The following is a 22,714-nucleotide window of genomic DNA, read 5'->3' as shown; positions in this document are numbered from 1 at the left end:
TTAGGTCATACGATGGGGCATAAAATCAAAATAAGTTACTTTCATTTCATCAGAAGTCTTCTGTGCACTGGAAAAAAATTGATATCTAGATAAGTATTTTTTTTCTTAAAATAAGTGCATTTGTGCTTCGATTGAGGAGGTAAAAGAGACATTTTGCCAATGGAACAAGACAATTTACACTTAAAATAAGAAAACACAATTGCATTGTCTAATTTCAAATGCATTTTATCTAATTATCTTATTTTAAGTAAAAAATACTCATTCTACTGGCAAACTATCTAATTGGCCTACTCAAATTAATGATAAATATACTTAATTTAGGAAAGTTTTACTTATTTCTAGATCGTTTTTCCAGAGTGGTGTGCAGATCTCTGCTCGACATTCAAAAGGCTCCATTTCAGACTTAACTCTATTACAAAAACCACAAAGAAAATAATTACATTATTATACTATTTAAACGTTATTGAACAGTTCTCCATTAGACAAAGAACCCAAGCAAAATAAAACTTACTATGGTTACATTAAAATGCATGAATAGATATGAAAGTGTGTGGCGGCACCATGCTCTTACTGTGAGCTACAGACAGGGGGCTCTTGCGGGTTACAGGTGTATAAAATGTTCAGGTGGTCTCTGAGGTCATGGAGATAAAGTCTCTGATGACCGGACGAATCCGAAATACGTTTCTGTGCGTATTGCATCCTCGTTTCTGTTATTGGACTTGGTACATTTACTATTCTGCTGCCACGAACGGGACACCTCTTCAGCGACAACTAGCTTGCTGTTGCCATGACCAGAGGCGGGTTTAGGAAATGTGGGGCCCTAGGCAAAGACAGGCAGAGGCCCCTCTGAATTAAGAAGACAACACAAAAAACAAACTTATTCTCCAAATAGAGAAATGTTAATAGAATAGACATCCATTATCTGTTCTAGGTTGTGTCCCTCTCTTCTTGTCCCTTTTCTTCTTGTTTTCCTCTCTATGTTTTGTACTCAGCTGACTTTTCATGCTGTCTCTAAAGGAATGAAAGATTTTTTCCAAGCACTAAGCTCACTTAGCTGATTGCTCCTTCCTGTGTTTCCAAAAAGGCCAAAGTAAATAACCCAGTCCTTCTTTTCACTGTAGACAAGCCATGATCTGCTTATCTGTTCTCCATTTTTCATTTGGATGAAATAATAGCTGCATGAATCATGACAGCAGACAAGATAGAGGAGAGCAGGAGGCGGGGTTACCAATCTACTCGCTCTGGAGAGCAGAGTTCGCTGCTTTTAGATGTTGTCTCCAAAGTCTCCAGTAGCAGAAAAAAGTCTCTAGATTTGGCGCTAGGAGCTTTTTTAAAATCAAAGGACTTTTATCAAAAACATAATTAATGTGCACAAATAAGGACTAGCTGTATTAACCATACATGTAGAAAAAGTTTTGTGGGGCCCCAAAGAACTTGGGGCCCCAGGTGAGTGCCTATTTTTGACTAATGGTAAATCTGCCCCTGGCCATGATAACGTAACTTCAGTGAACTTGTGATGATTAAGCCTCAAAATAAATAAATAAAAATCTGAACACATGTAATATTAAAATAAAGAAAAGTCAAAATTATTTCCTAAAATATTTATAAGAAGTGTATAAACTGTGGAAACTATTTTAATAATTTTTTTAAAGTCTCCCTCTCGCCACTAGGGCGTGCTGTGGCACCCCTAGCATCCCCACTTCCCGCGGCCGTGGTGTTGGATGAATCTGATCATCATCAGTTTGCTTCCTTCGTGTTTCCACGCCGACTGACCGCCTCTTCTCCTCAGATGGCAGCGTCAGACTCGGCTCGGAGCTGAACGCAGAGTCTGCGGCCCCGCCGCGTCTGGCTGATCTGCTGAAAACGTCTTCAGGCTGGGAGCTCAGCAGACGTCGATCCAAGAGGTCGGTGTTTTTACAGCCCGGGGTGAGAATCTGCTCCCAAGAGAGCTTTGAGGACGTCCTCGCCAGCCACCAGGCCTACTACCAACTCAGAGGTACATTCATTAAAATACCATGATTGAGTTCTGATTTGATATGTTGGTGAATCTGCTAACAACAGGTAACAACATTTGTCCTGAGGTTGTTTGCAATTCTATTATTAGATGAACAGTTGGTCAGCTGGTCTCCATCCCTCCGATCTCTCCTTAAACTGCAAAAATGATCGAAAAACGTGTAAAGGCTCCATAAAGTTAGCTTGTCTTTAATAAATGAAATAATGGAATGGAGATTTTTGTCCTTCAGTTGAGATAACTGGATGGTTTGCACGTGGAAGCAATGTTGGTTTAGTCAACTTTGACGCAATTATTTTGTTGACGCTCCTTTTTTTCATGACGATAACGAAAACTGATGAGCTAAACATGGATCTTTGATTAATAAAACATGACGAGTGATCGGTTTGAGTTTTACTCAACGAGACTAAATAAAAAATAGCGTGTCGTCGCTCAAACGTTTAAGCTGCATCAACGGGCTGTAATCACACAGCTGCGCAGCTACTTCCTGTTAGGTCAGCCGCCCATCTGCCGAACAGTGTTGAACATGCTGCAGGAACACAGCTGGATCACCGTGGAGACCCAATGAAGGCCCAATGGAGACACCATGGAGACCCAATGGAGACACCATGGAGACCCAGTGGAGACCCAATGAAGGCCCAATGGAGACACCATGGAGACCCAGTGGAGACACCATGGAGACCCAGTGGAGACCCAATGAAGGCCCAATGGAGACACCATGGAGACCCAGCGGAGACCCAATGAAGGCCCAATGGAGACACCATGGAGACCCAGTGGAGACACCATGGAGACCCAGTGGAGACCCAATGAAGGCCCAATGGAGACACCATGGAGACCCAGTGGAGACCCAATGAAGGCCCAATGGAGACACCATGGAGACACAATTGAGGCCCCATGGAGACCCAGTGGAGACCCAGTGGAGACCCAATGAAGGCCAATGAAGGCCCAATGGAGACACCATGGAGACACAATTGAGGCCCCATGGAGACCCAGTGGAGACACCGTGGAGACCCAGTGGAGTAACCATGGAGACACAATGGAGGCCCAGTGGAGACCCAATAAAGACACCATGGAGACCCAATGAAGGCCCAATAGAGACACCATAGAGACCCAATGAAGGCCCGATAGAGACGCCATAGAGGCCCCATGGAGACCCAATGGAGACACCATAGAGACCCAATGAAGACCCAATAGAGACACCATAGAGACCCATTGAAGACCCAATAGAGACACCATAGAGACCCAATGAAGGCCCAATAGAGACACCATAGAGACCCAATGAAAGCCCAATAGAGACACCATAGAGGCCCCATGGAGACCCAATGGAGACACCATGGAGGCCCCATGGAGACCCAATGGAGACACCATAGAGACCCAATGAAGACCCAATAGAGACACCATAGAGACCCAATGAAGGCCCGATAGAGACGCCATAGAGGCCCCATGGAGACCCAATGGAGACACCATAGAGACCCAATGAAGACCCAATAGAGACACCATAGAGACCCATTGAAGACCCAATAGAGACACCATAGAGACCCAATGAAGGCCCAATAGAGACACCATAGAGACCCAATGAAAGCCCAATAGAGACACCATAGAGGCCCCATGGAGACCCAATGGAGACACCATGGAGGCCCCATGGAGACCCAATGGAGACACCATAGAGACCCAATGAAGACCCAATGGAGACACCATAGAGACCCAATGAAGACCCAATAGAGACACCATAGAGACCCAATGAAAGCCCAATAGAGACACCATTGAGGCCCAATGAAGACCCAATAGAGACACCATAGAGACCCAATGAAAGCCCAATAGAGACACCATTGAGGCCCAATGAAAGCCCAATAGAGACACCATAGAGACCCAATGAAAGCCCAATAGAGACACCATTGAGGCCCAATGAAAGCCCAATAGAGACACCATAGAGACCCAATGAAGACCCAATAGAGACACCATAGAGACCCAATGAAGACCCAATAGAGACACCATTGAGGCCCAATGAAGACCCAATAGAGACACCATAGAGACCCAATGAAGGCCCAATAGAGACACCATAGAGACCCAATGAAGGCCCAATAGAGACACCATTGAGGCCCAGTAGAGGCCCAATGGAGACACCATGGAGAATTTTAAGGGTAAATACACTTAATAGAATTTTTTTTTATTATTTCTAGATTGTTTCTAAAGTTTTTCTTGCTCCATTTTCTCTCTTTTTAGTTTAGTAAGACTGTGCTTGTGAATTAATAATGAAATGTGTTCAATGGAGCAAATAAATTCAAATTACTACTAAATAAAGGGGCTTTATGCAGTGCCCTGTGGCATGCCCTTAGAGAGCAAATTAATCCTGCCCATGACGTCCGTCTGGGTTTACCTCTCCTTCCTCCTTTTTGTCCTTCATCACATCAGCTGACAGAGTTTTGCTGCCATCAGTCGTCTCCTCTGCCCTGCAGGCCTTTGTTCTTCATCTCTGAGCTCATCAGCGGTGCCGCCCTGCATCACATTGATCCAGATCATTCTTCAGCCGGGAAGCACCGGAGCCTGAACTCTATCTGAGATAATCCTGTTTGACACATGCCCGAACTGCTGCTGTGAAATGATTCAATCAGGCCTTTTCACTTCTAATAGCAGAACTCATACATTTCAGGGTCATGCTTTTCCTTTTTTTTCTGTGAAGGTCTGGATGTCTTAGGGAGGGCAGGGGGCTCTGATGTTCCTCACCATTTGAGGATGGAGTCACGTTGCACTGAAGGATTTTACCTTCAGGATGGAAGCTTCTGCAACATTAAAGCTCTTTTTTTATCTCCTTTCAGAGGTGAACCAGGAGTAGGAGACGCGCTGCAGACTTTTTTCGCCAATGATTCATCTGTTTGTCATATCAGCCTGGAGCATAAAACATTTATGTAACTTGATTTTTAATTGCCTGGGTTAGCCAGCAGCTTGTTGCCTGCTGGTTTAATTCATGCTAATTGTTATAGTTCATTGAAAAACTGATTTAGACATAAAGCTTTTAAGTTGTTTTTTATGTGTAATTAATCTGTGGAAAATCTTTGCAATCACTGAAGCCCTCTTACTGCACAGGTGCATTTAAAAATAATTCACACCGCACTTTATTTTGACTGAACTTCAGTCTGTGGGAGGGTGCAAACTGAGCACAGAAGCCTCCATGGGGCCTCTATTGAGTCTCAGTTGGGCCTGCATTGGGTCTCCATGGGGCCTGCATTGGGTCTCCATGGGGCCTGCATTGGGTCTCCATGGGGCCTGCATTGGGTCTTAATGGGGCCTCCATTGGGTCTCCATGGAGCCTGCATTGGGTCTCCATGGGGCCTGCATTGGGTCTCCATGGGGCCTACATCGGGTCTCCATGGGGCCTCCATTGTGTCTCCATGGGGCCTCCATTGTGTCTCCATGGGGCCTGCATTGAGTCCCCATGGGGCCTGCATTGAGCCTCCATGGGGCCTGCATTGGGTCCCCATGGGGCCTGCATTGGGTCTCCATGGGGCCTACATCGGGTCTCCATGGGGCCTCCATTGAGTCTCCATGGGGCCTCCATTGAGTCTCCATGGGGCCTGCATTGGGTCCCCATGGGGCCTGCATTGGGTCCCCATGGGGCCTGCATTGAGCCTCCATGGGGCCTGCATCGGGTCCCCATGGGGCCTACATCGGGTCTCCATGGGGCCTACATCAGGTCTCCATGGGGCCTCCATTGGGTATCCATGGGGCCTGCATTGAGCCTCCATGGGGCCTATATTGGGTCTCCATGGGGCCTACATCGGGTCTCCATGGGGCCTCCATTGGGTCTCCATGGGGCCTGCATTGGGTCTCCATGGGGCTTCCATTGGTTCTTAATGGGGCCTCCACTCATTCTCCATGGGGCCTCCATTGAGCCTCCATGGGGCCTCCATCGGGTCCCCATGGGGCCTGCATTGAGCCTCCATGGGGCCTGCATCGGGTCCCCATGGGGCCTACATCGGGTCTCCATGGGGCCTACATCAGGTCTCCATGGGGCCTCCATTGGGTATCCATGGGGCCTGCATTGAGCCTCCATGGGGCCTATATTGGGTCTCCATGGGGCCTACATCGGGTCTCCATGGGGCCTCCATTGGGTCTCCATGGGGCCTGCATTGGGTCTCCATGGGGCTTCCATTGGTTCTTAATGGGGCCTCCACTCATTCTCCATGGGGCCTCCATTGAGCCTCCATGGGGCCTCCATTGGGTTTCCATGGGGCCTGCATTGGGTCTCCATGGGTCCTGCATTGGGTCCCCATGGGGCCTGCATTGAGCCTCCATGGGGCCTGCATTGGGTCTCCATGGGGCCTCCATTGGTTCTTAATGGGGCCTCCATTGAGTCTCCATGGGGCCTCCACTCATTCTCCATGGGGCCTCCATTGAGTCTCCATGGAGCCTCCATTGGGTTTCCATGGGGCCTGCATTGGGTCTCCATGGGCCCTGCATTGGGTCCCCATGGGGCCTGCATTGAGCCTCCATGGGGCCTGCATTGGGTCTCCATGGGGCCTCCATTGGTTCTTAATGGGGCCTCTATTGAGTCTCCATGGGGCCTCCACTCATTCTCCATGGGGCCTCCATTGAGTCTTCATGGGGCCTCCATTGGTACTCCATCGAATCTTCATAGGGCCTGCATCGAAGGTCTGGAAGTCTTTGAAGCCATCGATCTGTCATCATTATCAGAATCTTTTCCTGAGATAATTATTTCTCAAAGATGTTTATGTTGGTCCTGCCTGTGTCGGGCCCCAAGACCAATACATTTTCTACATGATTAAAGTTTTATCCATGTCAAAAAAAATTATCATTTTATGAAACTATCAGTTTTAGAAATCCGTCCAAATTTTTGTTTTAGATTTCAAATTTCAGTTTCTTGCAGCAGCTACACATCTAGGTCTGATTGTTTGTCTCTGGAACAAACTATGGAATATTTTTCCATTCATATCAGCTGTTGTTTGTCAGTTTGCCAGGAGGCGGTGTGGGAGGCCTTCCGGATCTTTCTGGACAGAATCCCTGGGACCTCAGAGTACCAGACATGGGTCCACGCCTGTCAGCAGGAGTCCCTCTGCATCTCGGACATCGCCAAGAACTTCAGCAGCTCTGAGGAGCACATCAGCATGATCAACAGGGTAAAGAAGCACAAACGTTTACACCAAACCAGAGTCGGTTTGGTGACGATCCGTGACTGACTGAGTGGTTTGGTCTGTTTCAGAGAATGAGCCGCCTGAGAGACAGAAGGCCTCCGTCCCGGTAAGGGCTGCAGAATTTTCACAGTACAGAACCAGGCTGGGTGACTTTAGATGGCCACAGATCTTGGTTTAGGTTAGATGTCCTACAGCTCAGCAGAAATGAAGTCGAAATCGGAATGGGTAACGCTTTCGTTGACAGTACATCAATAACTATGTAATAGCATGTTAATAACATAGAAAGTTACACCATGTTACAAGGTAACAAAAAAAGAATTGGTTCGATGCTGTGCTTCAAATTTTAGGCAGACAAGGTAAAGTCTGATTTCTTAGATTTCAAACCATTATTACTCGGTAACTTATATTAATTAAGAAGACGGCAATAAATGAATGGTTATTATCTGGTAAAATGCAGTTTCTTACTTGGTATATAACAGAAAATCAAACCTAGAATACAGCAAGACAATCTTCTTCACTAAACTCTTGTTTGCATGTAACTTAAGTTCAGTTATAATGCTTTATTTACCCGATAATAAGTTCCAATATACTTTGTAAGCCATTAGTAGGTGGTGGCCAATAATAGAAACTGTCATGTGTTAAGCTAATGGTAATAACCCAACAAAAGTCTCCAATGTTAGTCACATACGGTTGTATTAATTACATGACGGTTATTATTTTTGAAATTATATACCTTAATCTTTGGATTATTACCCAAAAAAAAGGCTTTTCTTGTTACCAGGTACTATAGTGTGACTTACTGTATTATTACCATGTTATTACATGGTTATTGATGTACTGTATAAGAAAGGATTACCTCAGAATGGTTAATCGTAATAATAAAAAAAACTCGTCCTGTTATTTTGGATGAGGTAAAAAGATTTGGTCTTTTCTAAAGTTCTGCAAATGTCTGAATGTGGTTTGGTCAGAAACACTGTAAGTTGCTACAGAGATTAATTGATGCCTTTCATTGACTGATTTAATTATTTCTTTTCTCTTGTGCAGCGGCTAAAATCCTATATTTTAGGCTACTGGTTGCTCTTCCTGAAAGGTGTTGGTGTTTCATGCACTCAATTAAAATTATACCGATCTTTAGTTTGACTTATAATAAAGTCATTTATTATCAGAACACTGTCCGTCGTTTTACTGCTTTACACTCGTTAAAAACACCTGAACAGAATCATGGTTGGGCTTAAATTGCCCCATCCCCCATCAGACAATTAGAACTCAAAATGAAATACGCTAGCCTGGTGAGACCATCCTGATCTCGCGAGCTTTCAAGATTTCACTCGCTAATCAGTCTGGAGACTCTCCGTTGAAGAAACGAACGTCACCAAACGAACGTCCAATCAGAGTTGGCTTTGAGGCGGGTTGAGGTGTGACGCAACGAGAAGCGCGACAGTTCAGTCTAAAGAACATGGCGGCTTCAGCCGATGAAACTAGCGTTAGCGTGGCTATCGAGCAAGTTTTGTATTTCTTCACTGAAAGAAGAGCAAAACACTGCTCTGGAGGCTTTTCTGAGAGGAAAAGATGTTTTTGCTCTTCTCCCGACTGGTTTCAGCAAGAGTTTGATCTATCAATTGGCTCCTCTTGGTTGTCGCTCTGTTAGTACGTCATATGCTTCGTTGATCTGATTGGTTTATTTGGCCCGTCTATCACCAACATAGGCCAATCAGCTAACCAGTATTTTCGCCCCTTCCCAAAATTACTTAAATGGAAGGTTTCCAGATGGATATGCGGAGCAAATCCATCTGGAGGAGTCAGGTTAGCAATATGCCCCCTGGTGTACTATCCTGTGCCAACACTAATTGATCAACCAATCACTCAATCAATCAAATGAAGATTAGTTGATTGACATCAGGGCTGCATGGTTGTAAAGTGGGTAGCACTGCTGCCTTGCAGAAAGGTTCTAGGTTTGATTCCTGGCCTGGGGTCTCTCTGTTGGAGTTTGCATGTTCTCCCCGTGTATGTGTGGGTTCTCTCCAGATACTCCGGCTTCCTCCCACAGTCCAAAACATGACTGTTGGCTTTCTAGATTGTCCTTAGGTGTGAGTGTGTGTGCATGGTTGTTTGTCTCTGTGTTGCCCTGCGACAGACTGGCGACCTGTCCAGGGTGACCCCGCCTCTCTCCCATGTACTGCCGGAGGTAGGCACCGGCCCCAACGCGACCCTGACAGGGACTCATTTTTGTCTTCTGTCTTGTGTGTGACTGTTCGGTATCTTCTTGCAGTTTCTTATCGACTTGCCAAGGACTACAGACGTAAAGTAGCCTTTTCTGCTAGTTCTGGCATATTTACATTAAGATGTTCATTAATAAGTCCCTTTTAAATAAATAAATAAACTAGCATTCCTCAAGGATTGACCTTCATCAAGCAGGAAAAATATCATTCTGTGCAGAGCACACTCTTGTAGGCTTTTCTTGCTTGAAAAACAAGCTCACATAAAAAAAAGCCACTTTCACACTCCAGATTGTGCAACAGGCTTTAACTGGAGCCCAACACCAACACACACGTTTTAACATGAATACGTCTGATTTCCTGGTGATGACTCTGTTAAAGACGTATGTGTCAAACATGCGAGGAAAAGAAGATATTAAAAAAACACGATAATGTTGGGTTTTTCTACAGGTCATATAGTAGACCCCTGGTCAACTCAAGGCTTTTTGAAATGCTTTGCTGTTCAATAAATTACAACCTTAGATGATGAGATATTTCTGCACAGAAAAGACCTCGAATGTTTAAAAAAATGAATACATCTCTACATATGAGAACCTTCTACACAAGTATACCTGTAGAGGAAGATAGATGGCTGCATCTATCTTATCTTATTCTATCTTCATCTTAAAACGTGTGAAGTTTATTTTATTATTGCTATTATGTTACATAGAGTGCAATGTAAAAGATCCAACAGTTAATATAAAAAATGTCTCCCAGAGTTACTAAAATGGCTGTTTACCATTCAGCATGTCAGTGATTAAAAGATGTCTTTGCTGCAGATGAATAATCACTGAGGTGAGGAGACAGATTAGAACATCTTAAAGAGCAGCAGAAAGACCAGAACCAGAGACCGGGCCGCCTGGATCCCACTGCTGTGCACAGAACACAAAACATTGATGACAGACCATCAATGTTGGAGGTTTCTCGTCATGTAATAATCATGTTATTATTAAGGTTGCGGTTGGCTTGTTTTTTAAATAATACAGAATCACAATCATATTTACAACTAAGTTACATTAGTGTGTAGCGGCAGCTAATATCTGAAGGCATTGATTTGATGAATAGTATTTTTTTTTTCCTGCCGGTTTTACTCTCCTTTTCCAGGTATTTCTGAAGAGGCTGCAGCTTTTAAAACCATTAGTGTTTTACAGCGTGTTGAGATGTGGGCTGTAGGCGGTGTTTGAAGCCAGACTTGACTGAGTGCTAAGTAGATCTTGAAAACGGATGTGCATTGCACTTACTAGACAAGAGGCTGTGTGTTGGACAGCACTATTGTTCTATGATGAACAAGATGTCTGATGGTAGACCGATCGGACTGCTGGGAAGGAAAGAGAAGCAACATGCAGACAAGTTTAAAATGTTGACTGAAGCTGCTGCATCAACTGGAGTCTCACCAGGATCAGTCTCTTTTACACCATCTGCGTCATTCAAAGGGCTATGCTAGCAGCAGCTGAAGAAACAAATGAGGCACACTGTACAGCCACAGCCTCCTCCTCTATAGCCACAGTCAACTCCTCTATAGCCACAGCCTCCTCCTTTATAGCCGCAGCCTCCTCCTTTATAGCCACAGCCAACTCCTCTATAGCCACAGCCTCCTCCTCTATAGCCACAGCCTCCTCCTTTATAGCCACAGCCACCTCCTCTATAGCCGCAGCCTCCTCCTCTATAGCCACAGCCTCCTCCTCTATAGCCACAGCCAACTCCTCTATAGCCACAGTCAACTCCTCTATAGCCACAGCCTCCTCCTCTATAGCCACAGCCTCCTCCTTTATAGCCGCAGCCTCCTCCTTTATAGCCACAGTCAACTCCTCTATAGCCACAGCCTCCTCCTCTATAGCCACAGCCTCCTCCTTTATAGCCGCAGCCTCCTCCTTTATAGCCACAGTCAACTCCTCTATAGCCACAGCCTCCTCCTCTATAGCCACAGCCTCCTCCTTTATAGCCACAGCCTCCTCCTTTATAGCCGCAGCCTCCTCCTTTATAGCCGCAGCCTCCTCCTCTATAGCCACAGCCTCCTCCTCTATAGCCACAGCCTCCTCCTCTATAGCCACAGCCACCTCCTCTATAGCCGCAGCCTCCTCCTCTATAGCCACAGCCTCCTCTTCTATAGCCACAGCCAACTCCTCTATAGCCACAGCCACCTCCTCTATAGCCGCAGCCTCCTCCTCTATAGCCACAGCCTCCTCCTCTATAGCCACAGCCTCCTCCTCTATAGCCACAGCCACCTCCTCTATAGCCGCAGCCTCCTCCTCTATAGCCACAGCCTCCTCCTCTATAGCCACAGCCAACTCCTCTATAGCCACAGCCACCTCCTCTATAGCTGCAGCCTCCTCCTCTATAGCCACAGCCTCCTCCTCTATAGCCACAGCCACCTCCTCTATAGCCGCAGCCTCCTCCTCTATAGCCACAGCCTCCTCCTCTATAGCCACAGCCTCCTCCTCTATAGCCACACCCAACTCCTCTATAGCCACAGCCACCTCCTCTATAGCCACAGCCAACTCCTCTATAGCCACAGCCTCCTCCTCTATAGCCACAGCCAACTCCTCTATAGCCACAGCCTCCTCCTTTATAGCCACAGCCTCCTCCTTTATAGCCACAGCCTCCTCCTTTATAGCCACAGCCTCCTCTATAGCCACAGTCAACTCCTCTATAGCCCCAGCCTCCTCTTTTATAGCCACAGCCTCCTCCTTTATAGCCACAGCCTCCTCCTCTATAGCCACAGCCTCCTCCTCTATAGCCACAGCCTCCTCCTCTATAGCCACAGCCTCCTCCTCTATAGCCACAGCCTCCTCCTCTATAGCCACAGCCAACTCCTCTATAGCCACAGCCAACTCCTTTATAGCCACAGCCTCCTCCTTTATAGCCACAGCCTCCTCCTTTATAGCCACAGCCTCCTCCTCTATAGCCACAGCCTCCTCCTTTATAGCCACAGCCACCTCCTCTATAGCCACAGCCTCCTCCTCTATAGCCACAGCCTCCTCCTCTATAGCCACAGCCACCTCCTCTATAGCCACAGCCTCCTCCTCTATAGCCACAGCCTCCTCCTCTATAGGCACAGCCTCCTCCTCTATAGCCACAGCCTCCTCCTCTATAGCCACAGCCTCCTCCTCTATAGCCACAGCCTCCTCCTCTATAGCCACAGCCTCCTCCTCTATAGCCACAGCCTCCTCCTCTATAGCCACAGCCTCCTCCTCTATAGCCACAGCCAACTCCTCTATAGCCACAGCCAACTCCTCTATAGCCACAGCCTCCTCCTCTATAGCCACAGCCAACTCCTCTATAGCCACAGCCAACTCCTCTATAGCCACAGCCAACTCCTCTATAGCCACAGCCTCCTCCTCTATAGCCACAGCCAACTCCTCTATAGCCACAGCCAACTCCTCTATAGCCACAGCCTCCTCCTCTATAGCCACAGCCTCCTCCTCTATAGCCACAGCCTCCTCCTCTATAGCCACAGCCTCCTCCTCTATAGCCACAGCCTCCTCCTCTATAGTCACAGCAAACTCCTCTATAGCCACAGCAAACTCCTCTATAGCCACAGCCTCCTCCTCTATAGGCACAGCCTCCTCCTCTATAGCCACAGCCTCCTCCTCTATAGCCACAGCCTCCTCCTCTATAGGCACAGCCTCCTCCTCTATAGCCAGAGCCTCCTCCTCTATAGGCACAGCCTCCTCCTCTATAGCCACAGCCTCCTCCTCTATAGGCACAGCCTCCTCCTCTATGGCCACAGCCTCCTCCTCTATAGGCACAGCCTCCTCCTCTATAGCCACAGCCTCCTCCTCTATAGCCACAGCCTCCTCCTCTATAGCGCCTCCTCCTCTATAGCCACAGCCTCCTCCTTTATAGCCACAGCCTCCTCCTCTATAGGCACAGCCTCCTCCTCTATAGGCACAGCCTCCTCCTCTATAGCCACAGCCTCCTCCTCTATAGGTACAGCCACCTCCTCTATAGCCACAGCCTCCTCCTCTATAGCCACAGCCAACTCCTCTATAGCCACAGCCAACTCCTCTATAGCCACAGCCTCCTCCTCTATAGCCACAGCCAACTCCTCTATAGCCACAGCCTCCTCCTCTATAGCCACAGCCTCCTCCTCTATAGCCACAGCCTCCTCCTCTATAGCCACAGCCAACTCCTCTATAGCCACAGCCAACTCCTCTATAGCCACAGCCTCCTCCTCTATAGCCACAACCTCCTCCTCTATAGCCACAGCCTCCTCCTCTATAGCCACAGCCAACTCCTCTATAGCCACAGCCTCCTCCTCTATAGGCACAGCCTCCTCCTCTATAGCCACAGCCCTCCTCCTCTATAGCCACAGCCTCCTCCTCTATAGCCACAGCCTCCTCCTCTATAGCCACAGCCAACTCCTCTATAGCCACAGCCTCCTCCTCTATAGCCACAACCTCCTCCTCTATAGCCACAGCCAACTCCTCTATAGCCACAGCCTCCTCCTCTATAGCCACAGCCTCCTCCTCTATAGGCACAGCCACCTCCTCTATAGCCACAGCCTCCTCCTCTAAAGCCACAGCCAACTCCTCTATAGCCACAGCCAACTCCTCTATAGCCACAGCCTCCTCCTCTATAGGCACAGCCTCCTCCTCTATAGCCACAACCTCCTCCTCTATAGCCACAGCCTCCTCCTCTATAGCCACAGCCTCCTCCTCTATAGCCACAGCCTCCTCCTCTATAGCCACAGCCTCCTCCTCTATAGGCACAGCCTCCTCCTCTATAGGCACAGCCACCTCCTCTATAGCCACAGCCTCCTCCTCTATAGCCGCAGCCTCCTCCTCTATAGCCGCAGCCTCCTCCTCTATAGGCACAGCCTCCTCCTCTATAGCCACAGCCTCCTCCTCTATAGCCACAGCCTCCTCCTCTATAGCCACAGCCACCTCCTCTATAGCCACAGCCTCCTCCTCTATAGCCACAGCCTCCTCCTCTATAGCCACAGCCTCCTCCTCTATAGGCACAGCCTCCTCCTCTATAGGCACAGCCACCTCCTCTATAGCCACAGCCTCCTCCTCTATAGCCGCAGCCTCCTCCTCTATAGCCGCAGCCTCCTCCTCTATAGGCACAGCCTCCTCCTCTATAGCCACAGCCTCCTCCTCTATAGCCACAGCCTCCTCCTCTATAGCCACAGCCACCTCCTCTATAGCCACAGCCTCCTCCTCTATAGCCACAGCCTCCTCCTCTATAGCCACAGCCTCCTCCTCTATAGCCACATCCTCCTCCTCTATAGGCACAGCCACCTCCTCTATAGCCACAGCCTCCTCCTCTATAGCCACAGCCTCCTCCTCTATAGCCACAGCCTCCTCCTCTATAGCCACAGCCTCCTCCTTTATAGCCACAGCCTCCTCCTCTATAGGCACAGCCTCCTCCTCTATAGCCACAGCCTCCTCCTCTATAGCCACAGCCTCCTCCTTTATAGCCACAGCCTCCTCCTCAATAGGCACAGCCTCCTCCTCTATAGCCACAGCCAACTCCTCTATAGCCACAGCCTCCTCCTTTATAGCCACAGCCTCCTCCTTTATAGCCACAGCCTCCTCCTTTATAGCCACAGCCTCCTCCTTTATAGCCACAGCCTCCTCTATAGCCACAGTCAACTCCTCTATAGCCACAGCCTCCTCCTTTATAGCCACAGCCTCCTCCTTTATAGCCACAGCCTCCTCCTCTATAGCCACAGCCTCCTCCTCTATAGCCACAGCCTCCTCCTCTATAGCCACAGCCAACTCCTCTATAGCCACAGCCAACTCCTTTATAGCCACAGCCTCCTCCTTTATAGCCATAGCCTCCTCCTTTATAGCCACAGCCTCCTCCTCTATAGCCACAGCCTCCTCCTTTATAGCCACAGCCACCTCCTCTATAGCCACAGCCTCCTCCTCTATAGCCACAGCCTCCTCCTCTATAGCCACAGCCACCTCCTCTATAGCCACAGCCTCCTCCTCTATAGCCACAGCCTCCTCCTCTATAGGCACAGCCTCCTCCTCTATAGCCACAGCCTCCTCCTCTATAGCCACAGCCTCCTCCTCTATAGCCACAGCCTCCTCCTCTATAGCCACAGCCTCCTCCTCTATAGCCACAGCCTCCTCCTCTATAGCCACAGCCTCCTCCTCTATAGCCACAGCCAACTCCTCTATAGCCACAGCCAACTCCTCTATAGCCACAGCCTCCTCCTCTATAGCCACAGCCAACTCCTCTATAGCCACAGCCAACTCCTCTATAGCCACAGCCTCCTCCTCTATAGCCACAGCCTCCTCCTCTATAGCCACAGCCAACTCCTCTATAGCCACAGCCAACTCCTCTATAGCCACAGCCTCCTCCTCTATAGCCACAGCCTCCTCCTCTATAGCCACAGCCTCCTCCTCTATAGCCACAGCCTCCTCCTCTATAGCCACAGCCTCCTCCTCTATAGCCCCAGCAAACTCCTCTATAGCCACAGCCTCCTCCTCTATAGGCACAGCCTCCTCCTCTATAGCCACAGCCTCCTCCTCTATAGCCACAGCCTCCTCCTCTATAGGCACAGCCTCCTCCTCTATAGCCAGAGCCTCCTCCTCTATAGGCACAGCCTCCTCCTCTATAGCCACAGCCTCCTCCTCTATAGGCACAGCCTCCTCCTCTATGGCCACAGCCTCCTCCTCTATAGGCACAGCCTCCTCCTCTATAGCCACAGCCTCCTCCTCTATAGCCACAGCCTCCTCCTCTATAGCGCCTCCTCCTCTATAGCCACAGCCTCCTCCTTTATAGCCACAGCCTCCTCCTCTATAGGCACAGCCTCCTCCTCTATAGGCACAGCCTCCTCCTCTATAGCCACAGCCTCCTCCTCTATAGGTACAGCCACCTCCTCTATAGCCACAGCCTCCTCCTCTATAGGTACAGCCACCTCCTCTATAGCCACAGCCTCCTCCTCTATAGCCACAGCCAACTCCTCTATAGCCACAGCCAACTCCTCTATAGCCACAGCCTCCTCCTCTATAGCCACAGCCAACTCCTCTATAGCCACAGCCTCCTCCTCTATAGCCACAGCCTCCTCCTCTATAGCCACAGCCTCCTCCTCTATAGCCACAGCCAACTCCTCTATAGCCACAGCCAACTCCTCTATAGCCACAGCCTCCTCCTCTATAGCCACAACCTCCTCCTCTATAGCCACAGCCTCCTCCTCTATAGCCACAGCCAACTCCTCTATAGCCACAGCCTCCTCCTCTATAGGCACAGCCTCCTCCTCTATAGCCACAGCCTCCTCCTCTATAGCCACAGCCTCCTCCTCTACAGCCACAGCCTCCTCCTCTATAGCCACAGCCAACTCCTCTATAGCCACAGCCTCCTCCTCTATAGCCACAACCTCCTCCTCTATAGCCACAGCCAACTCCTCTATAGCCACAGCCTCCTCCTCTATAGCCACAGCCTCCTCCTCTATAGGCACAGCCACCTCCTCTATAGCCACAGCCTCCTCCTCTATAGCCACAGCCAACTCCTCTATAGCCACAGCCAACTCCTCTATAGCCACAGCCTCCTCCTCTATAGGCACAGCCTCCTCCTCTATAGCCACAACCTCCTCCTCTATAGCCACAGCCTCCTCCTCTATAGCCACAGCCAACTCCTCTATAGCCACAGCCTCCTCCTCTATAGCCACAGCCTCCTCCTCTATAGCCACAGCCTCCTCCTCTATAGGCACAGCCTCCTCCTCTATAGGCACGGCCACCTCCTCTATAGCCACAGCCTCCTCCTCTATAGCCGCAGCCTCCTCCTCTATAGCCGCAGCCTCCTCCTCTATAGGCACAGCCTCCTCCTCTATAGCCACAGCCTCCTCCTCTATAGCCACAGCCTCCTCCTCTATAGCCACAGCCACCTCCTCTATAGCCACAGCCTCCTCCTCTATAGCCACAGCCTCCTCCTCTATAGCCACAGCCTCCTCCTCTATAGCCACATCCTCCTCCTCTATAGGCACAGCCACCTCCTCTATAGCCACAGCCTCCTCCTCTATAGCCACAGCCTCCTCCTCTATAGCCACAGCCTCCTCCTCTATAGCCACAGCCTCCTCCTTTATAGCCACAGCCTCCTCCTCTATAGGCACAGCCTCCTCCTCTATAGCCACAGCTTCCTCCTCTATAGCCACAGCCTCCTCCTTTATAGCCACAGCCTCCTCCTCAATAGGCACAGCCTCCTCCTCTATAACCACAGCCTCCTCCTCTATAGGCACAGCCACCTCCTCTATAGCCACAGCCTCCTCCTCTATAGCCACAGCCAACTCCTCTATAGCCACAGCCAACTCCTCTATAGCCACAGCCTCCTCCTCTATAGCCACAGCCACCTCCTCTATAGCCACAGCCAACTCCTCTATAGCCACAGCCTCCTCCTCTATAGCCACAGCCTCCTCCTCTATAGCCACAGCCTCCTCCTCTATAGCCACAGCCTCCTCCTCTATAGCCACGGCCTCCTCCTCTATAGCCACGGCCTCCTCCTCTATAGCCACAGCCTCCTCCTCTATTCGCACAGCCTCCTCCTCTATAGCCACAACCTCCTCCTCTATAGCCACAGCCAACTCCTCTATAGCCACAGCCTCCTCCTCTATAGGCACAGCCTCCTCCTCTATAGCCACAGCCTCCTCCTCTATAGCCACAGCCTCCTCCTCTATAGGCACAGCCTCCTCCTCTATAGCCACAGCCTCCTCCTCTATAGCCACAGCCTCCTCCTCTATAGCCACAGCCTCCTCCTCTATAGCCACAGCCTCCTCCTCTATAGGCACAGCCTCCTCCTCTATAGCCACAGCCTCCTCCTCTATAGGCACAGCCTCCTCCTCTATAGCCACAGCCAACTCCTCTATAGCCACAGCCTCCTCCTCTATAGGCACAGCCTCCTCCTCTATAGCCACAGCCTCCTCCTCTATAGCCGCAGCCTCGTCCTCTATAGCCGCAGCCTCCTCCTCTATAGCCACAGCCTCCTCCTCTATAGCCACAACCTCCTCCTCTATAGCCACAGCCAACTCCTCTATAGCCACAGCCTCCTCCTCTATAGGCACAGCCTCCTCCTTTATAGCCGCAGCCTCCTCCTCTATAGCCGCAGCCTCCTCCTCTATAGGCACAGCCTCCTCCTCTATAGGCACAGCCACCTCCTCTATAGCCGCAGCCTCCTCCTCTATAGGCACAGCCTCCTCCTCTATAGGCACAGCCACCTCCTCTATAGGCACAGCCTCCTCCTCTATAGCCACAGCCTCCTCCTCTATAGCCGCAGCCTCCTCCTCTATAGCCACAACCTCCTCCTCTATAGCCACAGCCTCCTCCTCTATAGGCACAGCCTCCTCCTCTATAGCCACAGCCTCCTCCTCTATAGGCACAGCCTCCTCCTCTATAGGCACAGCCACCTCCTCTATAGCCACAGCCTCCTCCTCTATAGCCGCAGCCTCCTCCTCTATAGCCACAACCTCCTCCTCTATAGCCACAGCCTCCTCCTCTATAGCCACAGCCTCCTCCTCTATAGGCACAGCCTCCTCCTCTATAGCCACAGCCTCCTCCTCTATAGGCACAGCCTCCTCCTCTATAGGCACAGCCACCTCCTCTATAGCCACAGCCTCCTCCTCTATAGCCGCAGCCTCCTCCTCTATAGCCACAGCCTCCTCCTCTATAGCCACAGCCTCCTCCTCTATAGGCACAGCCTCCTCCTCTATAGCCACAGCCTCCTCCTCTATAGCCACAGCCTCCTCCTCTATAGCCGCAGCCTCGTCCTCTATAGCCGCAGCCTCCTCCTCTATAGCCGCAGCCTCGTCCTCTATAGCCGCAGCCACCTCCTCTATAGCCACAGCCAGCTCCTCTATAGCCAGAATCCCCTCCTCTATAGCCGCAGCCTCCTCCTCAATAGCCGCACCCAACTCCTTTACAGCTGCAGCCAACTCCTCTATAGCCACAGCCTCCTCCTCTATAGGCACAGCCTCCTCCTCTATAGCCACAGCCTCCTCCTCTATAGGCACAGCCTCCTCCTCTATAGCCACAGCCTCCTCCTCTATAGCCGCAGCCTCCTCCTCTATAGCCGCAGCCTCGTCCTCTATAGCCGCAGCCTCCTCCTCTATAGCCGCAGCCTCGTCCTCTATAGCCGCAGCCACCTCCTCTATAGCCACAGCCAGCTCCTCTATAGCCAGAAGCTCCTCTTCTATAGCCGCAGCCTCCTCCTCAATAGCTGCACCCAACTCCTTTACAGCTGCAGCCAACTCCTCTATAGCCACAGCCTCCTCCTCTATAGCCAAAACCTCCTCCTCTATAGCCACAGCCTCCTCCTCTATAGCCACAGCCTCCTCCTCTATAGCCAAAACCTCCTCCTCTATAGCCACAGCCTCCTCCTCTATAGCCACAGCCTCCTCCTCTATAGCCACAGCCTCCTCCTCTATAGCCACAGCCTCCTCTTCTATAGCCACAGCCTCCTCCTCTATAGCCACAGCTTCCTCCTCTATAGCCACAGCCTCCTCCTCTATAGCCACAGCCTCCTCTTCTATAGCCGCAGCCTCCTCCTCTATAGCCACAGCCTCCTCCTCTATAGCCGCAGCCTCCTCCTCTATAGCCACAGCCTCCTCCTCTATAGCCGCAGCCTCCTCCTCTATAGCCGCAGCCTCCTCCTCTATAGGCACAGCCTCCTCCTCTATAGCCACAGCCTCCTCCTCTATAGCCACAGCCTCCTCCTCTATAGCCGCAGCCACCTCCTCTATAGCCGCAGCCTCGTCCTCTATAGCCGCAGCCACCTCCTCTATAGCCACAGCCAGCTCCTCTATAGCCAGAAGCTCCTCTTCTATAGCCGCAGCCTCCTCCTCTATAGCCACAGCCAACTCCTCTATAGCCGCAGCCTCCTCCTCTATAGCCGCAGCCTCCTCCTCTATAGCCGCAGCCTCCTCCTCTATAGCCGCAGCCTCGTCCTCTATAGCCGCAGCCACCTCCTCTATAGCCGCAGCCTCCTCCTCTATAGCCACAGCCTCCTCCTCTATAGCCGCAGCCTCCTCCTCTATAGGCACAGCCTCCTCCTCTATAGCCACAGCCTCCTCCTCTATAGCCACAGCCTCCTCCTCTATAGCCGCAGCCTCCTCCTCTATAGCCGCAGCCTCCTCCTCTATAGCCACAGCCTCCTCCTCTATAGCCGCAGCCTCCTCCTCTATAGGCACAGCCAACTCCTCTATAGCCAAAACCTCCTCCTCTATAGCCACAGCCTCCTCCTCTATAGCCACAGCCTCCTCCTCTATAGCCGCAGCCTCATCCTCTATAGCCGCAGCCACCTCCTCTATAGCCACAGCCTCCTCCTCTATAGCCAGAAGCTCCTCTTCTATAGCCGCAGCCTCCTCCTCAAAAGCCGCACCCAACTCCTTTACAGCTGCAGCCAACTCCTCTATAGCCAAAACCTCCTCCTCTATAGCCACAGCCTCCTCCTCTATAGCCACAGCCTCCTCCTCTATAGCCACAGCCTCCTCCTCTATAGCCACAGCCTCCTCCTCTATAGCCACAGCCTCCTCCTCTATAGCCAAAGCTCTGTGGCCACATCTTCGTCCTCTATAGCCCCATCTTCCTCTGGAGTACAGTACAGACCAAAAGTTTGGACAAACCTTCTCATTCAAAGAGTTTCTTTATTTTAATGATAATGAAAATGGTAGATTCACATTAAAGGCATCAAAACTATAAATTAACATGTGGAATTATATAGTTAAAAAAGTGTTAAACAACTGAAAATATGTCTTATATTCTAGGTTCTTCGAAGTAGCCACCTTCTGCTTTGATTACTGCTTTACACACTCTTGCATTCTCTTGATGAGCTTCCAGAGGTAGTCACCTAAAGTTCTCAGAGATGCTTGTTGGCCCATTTTCCTTCATTCTGCGCTCCAGCTCACTCCAAACCATCTCTATTGGGTTCTGGTCCAGTGATTGTGGAGGCCAGGTCACCTGGTGCAGCATCCTATCACTCTCCTCAGTCAAACAGCCCTTACCTAGCCTGGAGGTGTGTTTGAGGTCATTGTCCTGTTGAAAAATAAATGATGGTCCAACTAAGCACACACCAATGGAATAGCATGCATGTGGTAGCCCTGATCCAGTCATGTTGAAGGTACAGACCTCGGATAAAATGACCTAATTTCCCTTCTGATGTTGTTTTTCAGGATTGTGACTCCTGCACCGACTCACACCATCCCTGAGCTCACAGGTACCAACATTTAAACCATTTATTATTATCTGGCATGATTATATTATTAGGTTTCTGTTCTGATGTCTTGGAAATGAACTAACATCTTGTGAGCTAGGGACCCAACGGTGGTTATGAATCTCCTAAAGCAATCTCCTACTTTACAGCTGATCTGAAGAAGCTTCTGATTTGTTTTTTTTTATAGTTCAGTTGATAGCTGAGGTCCAAAGTCTCTCCTACTGTTATTCTGTAGCTCAAACGCTCAAGCTTGCATCAGTGATGTTCACAGTTGGTTCTGATGTCTCCAGGTCCTGAAGCTCAGCCCAGCACATCGTCTCCACAGATCATCACCGTCACCCCTGGTGTCCCGCTCAGTCCCGTCTCCTCCTCACTCAGTCCTGCTGTGGACCACAGTCAGCCTGCTGAACCCGACCAGGAGGTACCATCCAGCTTTCTCTGATTTAGCTAGAAGGCATTTTCACCTCACAGATGATCGGTCCACTTCATTTACTCCACTTCGTCTAGACTAGACTGCCACCCATCCAACTTAGCTGTCTCACCAACAGCAAAGACAGTCAACTGCGCCAATTTTCCCTTCATGCAACTCTAACTTAACAAAACTAGTACACAACAGAAGTAAAGTGCTCCAGCTTTTTTTCTTAAAGAAAGTAAATTACAGAGTGCAAACTGAACTGGAATTGTTCGTGGGTTTGTTAAATCCAACTAAATTAAATCCTCTCTCCAGTCATGTCAACATTTTAGCCCTTAAACCAGTGGTTGTATCGCAAGAGAAGCAGCTTCTCAAACTTGATGTCAGAGAGTCTGATCCTTTTTGGTGTAAGACCAGTTTCCCCAGGCTAAACAGAATCTCTACCGGAGCACTGGATGGAGTGGCAGCATTATACTTCGGGAAAATCTCTTCATAAGAGGATGGGAAATACATTCCCATGGTCTGCACATCGTCTGGTCCGCATTGCCGGCAGTAAGTCGGGCTCGTTTCCAGTGAGAGTTGGACTCCGCCAGGGCTGCCCTTTGTCACCGATTCTGTTCATTACCTTCATGGACAGAATTTCTAGGCGCAGCCAAGGTGTTGAGGGGATCCGTTTTGGTGGCCTTAGGATTGCGTCTCTGCTTTTTGCAGATGATGTGGTCCTGTTGGCTTC

The 22,714-nt window shown here is 49.8% G+C and overlaps 1 protein-coding gene across 2 annotated transcripts in view; it reads left to right on the top strand.

Moving 5' to 3' along the window:
• LOC119796414 (interphotoreceptor matrix proteoglycan 2-like) overlaps window positions 1–22,714 on the top strand; it is a 74,082-nt gene that overhangs the window by 9,066 nt on the left and 42,302 nt on the right. For both annotated transcript variants that reach the window (XM_038304932.1, XM_038304933.1), the window contains 5 exons: window positions 1,790–1,996; window positions 6,980–7,146; window positions 7,230–7,267; window positions 21,529–21,572; window positions 21,860–21,990. In XM_038304932.1, coding sequence (XP_038160860.1) covers window positions 1,790–1,996; window positions 6,980–7,146; window positions 7,230–7,267; window positions 21,529–21,572; window positions 21,860–21,990 — 587 coding nt within the window. The remainder of the gene's footprint in view (window positions 1–1,789; window positions 1,997–6,979; window positions 7,147–7,229; window positions 7,268–21,528; window positions 21,573–21,859; window positions 21,991–22,714) is intronic.

The sequence above is a fragment of the Cyprinodon tularosa genome, unplaced genomic scaffold (genome assembly GCF_016077235.1).
Source record: "Cyprinodon tularosa strain WSP-4 unplaced genomic scaffold, ASM1607723v1 ctg548, whole genome shotgun sequence".
NCBI classification, from domain to species: Eukaryota; Metazoa; Chordata; class Actinopteri; order Cyprinodontiformes; family Cyprinodontidae; genus Cyprinodon; species Cyprinodon tularosa.
The sequence above is the reverse complement of the archived record's forward strand: the minus strand, read 5'-3'. Positions and strand labels throughout refer to the sequence as shown.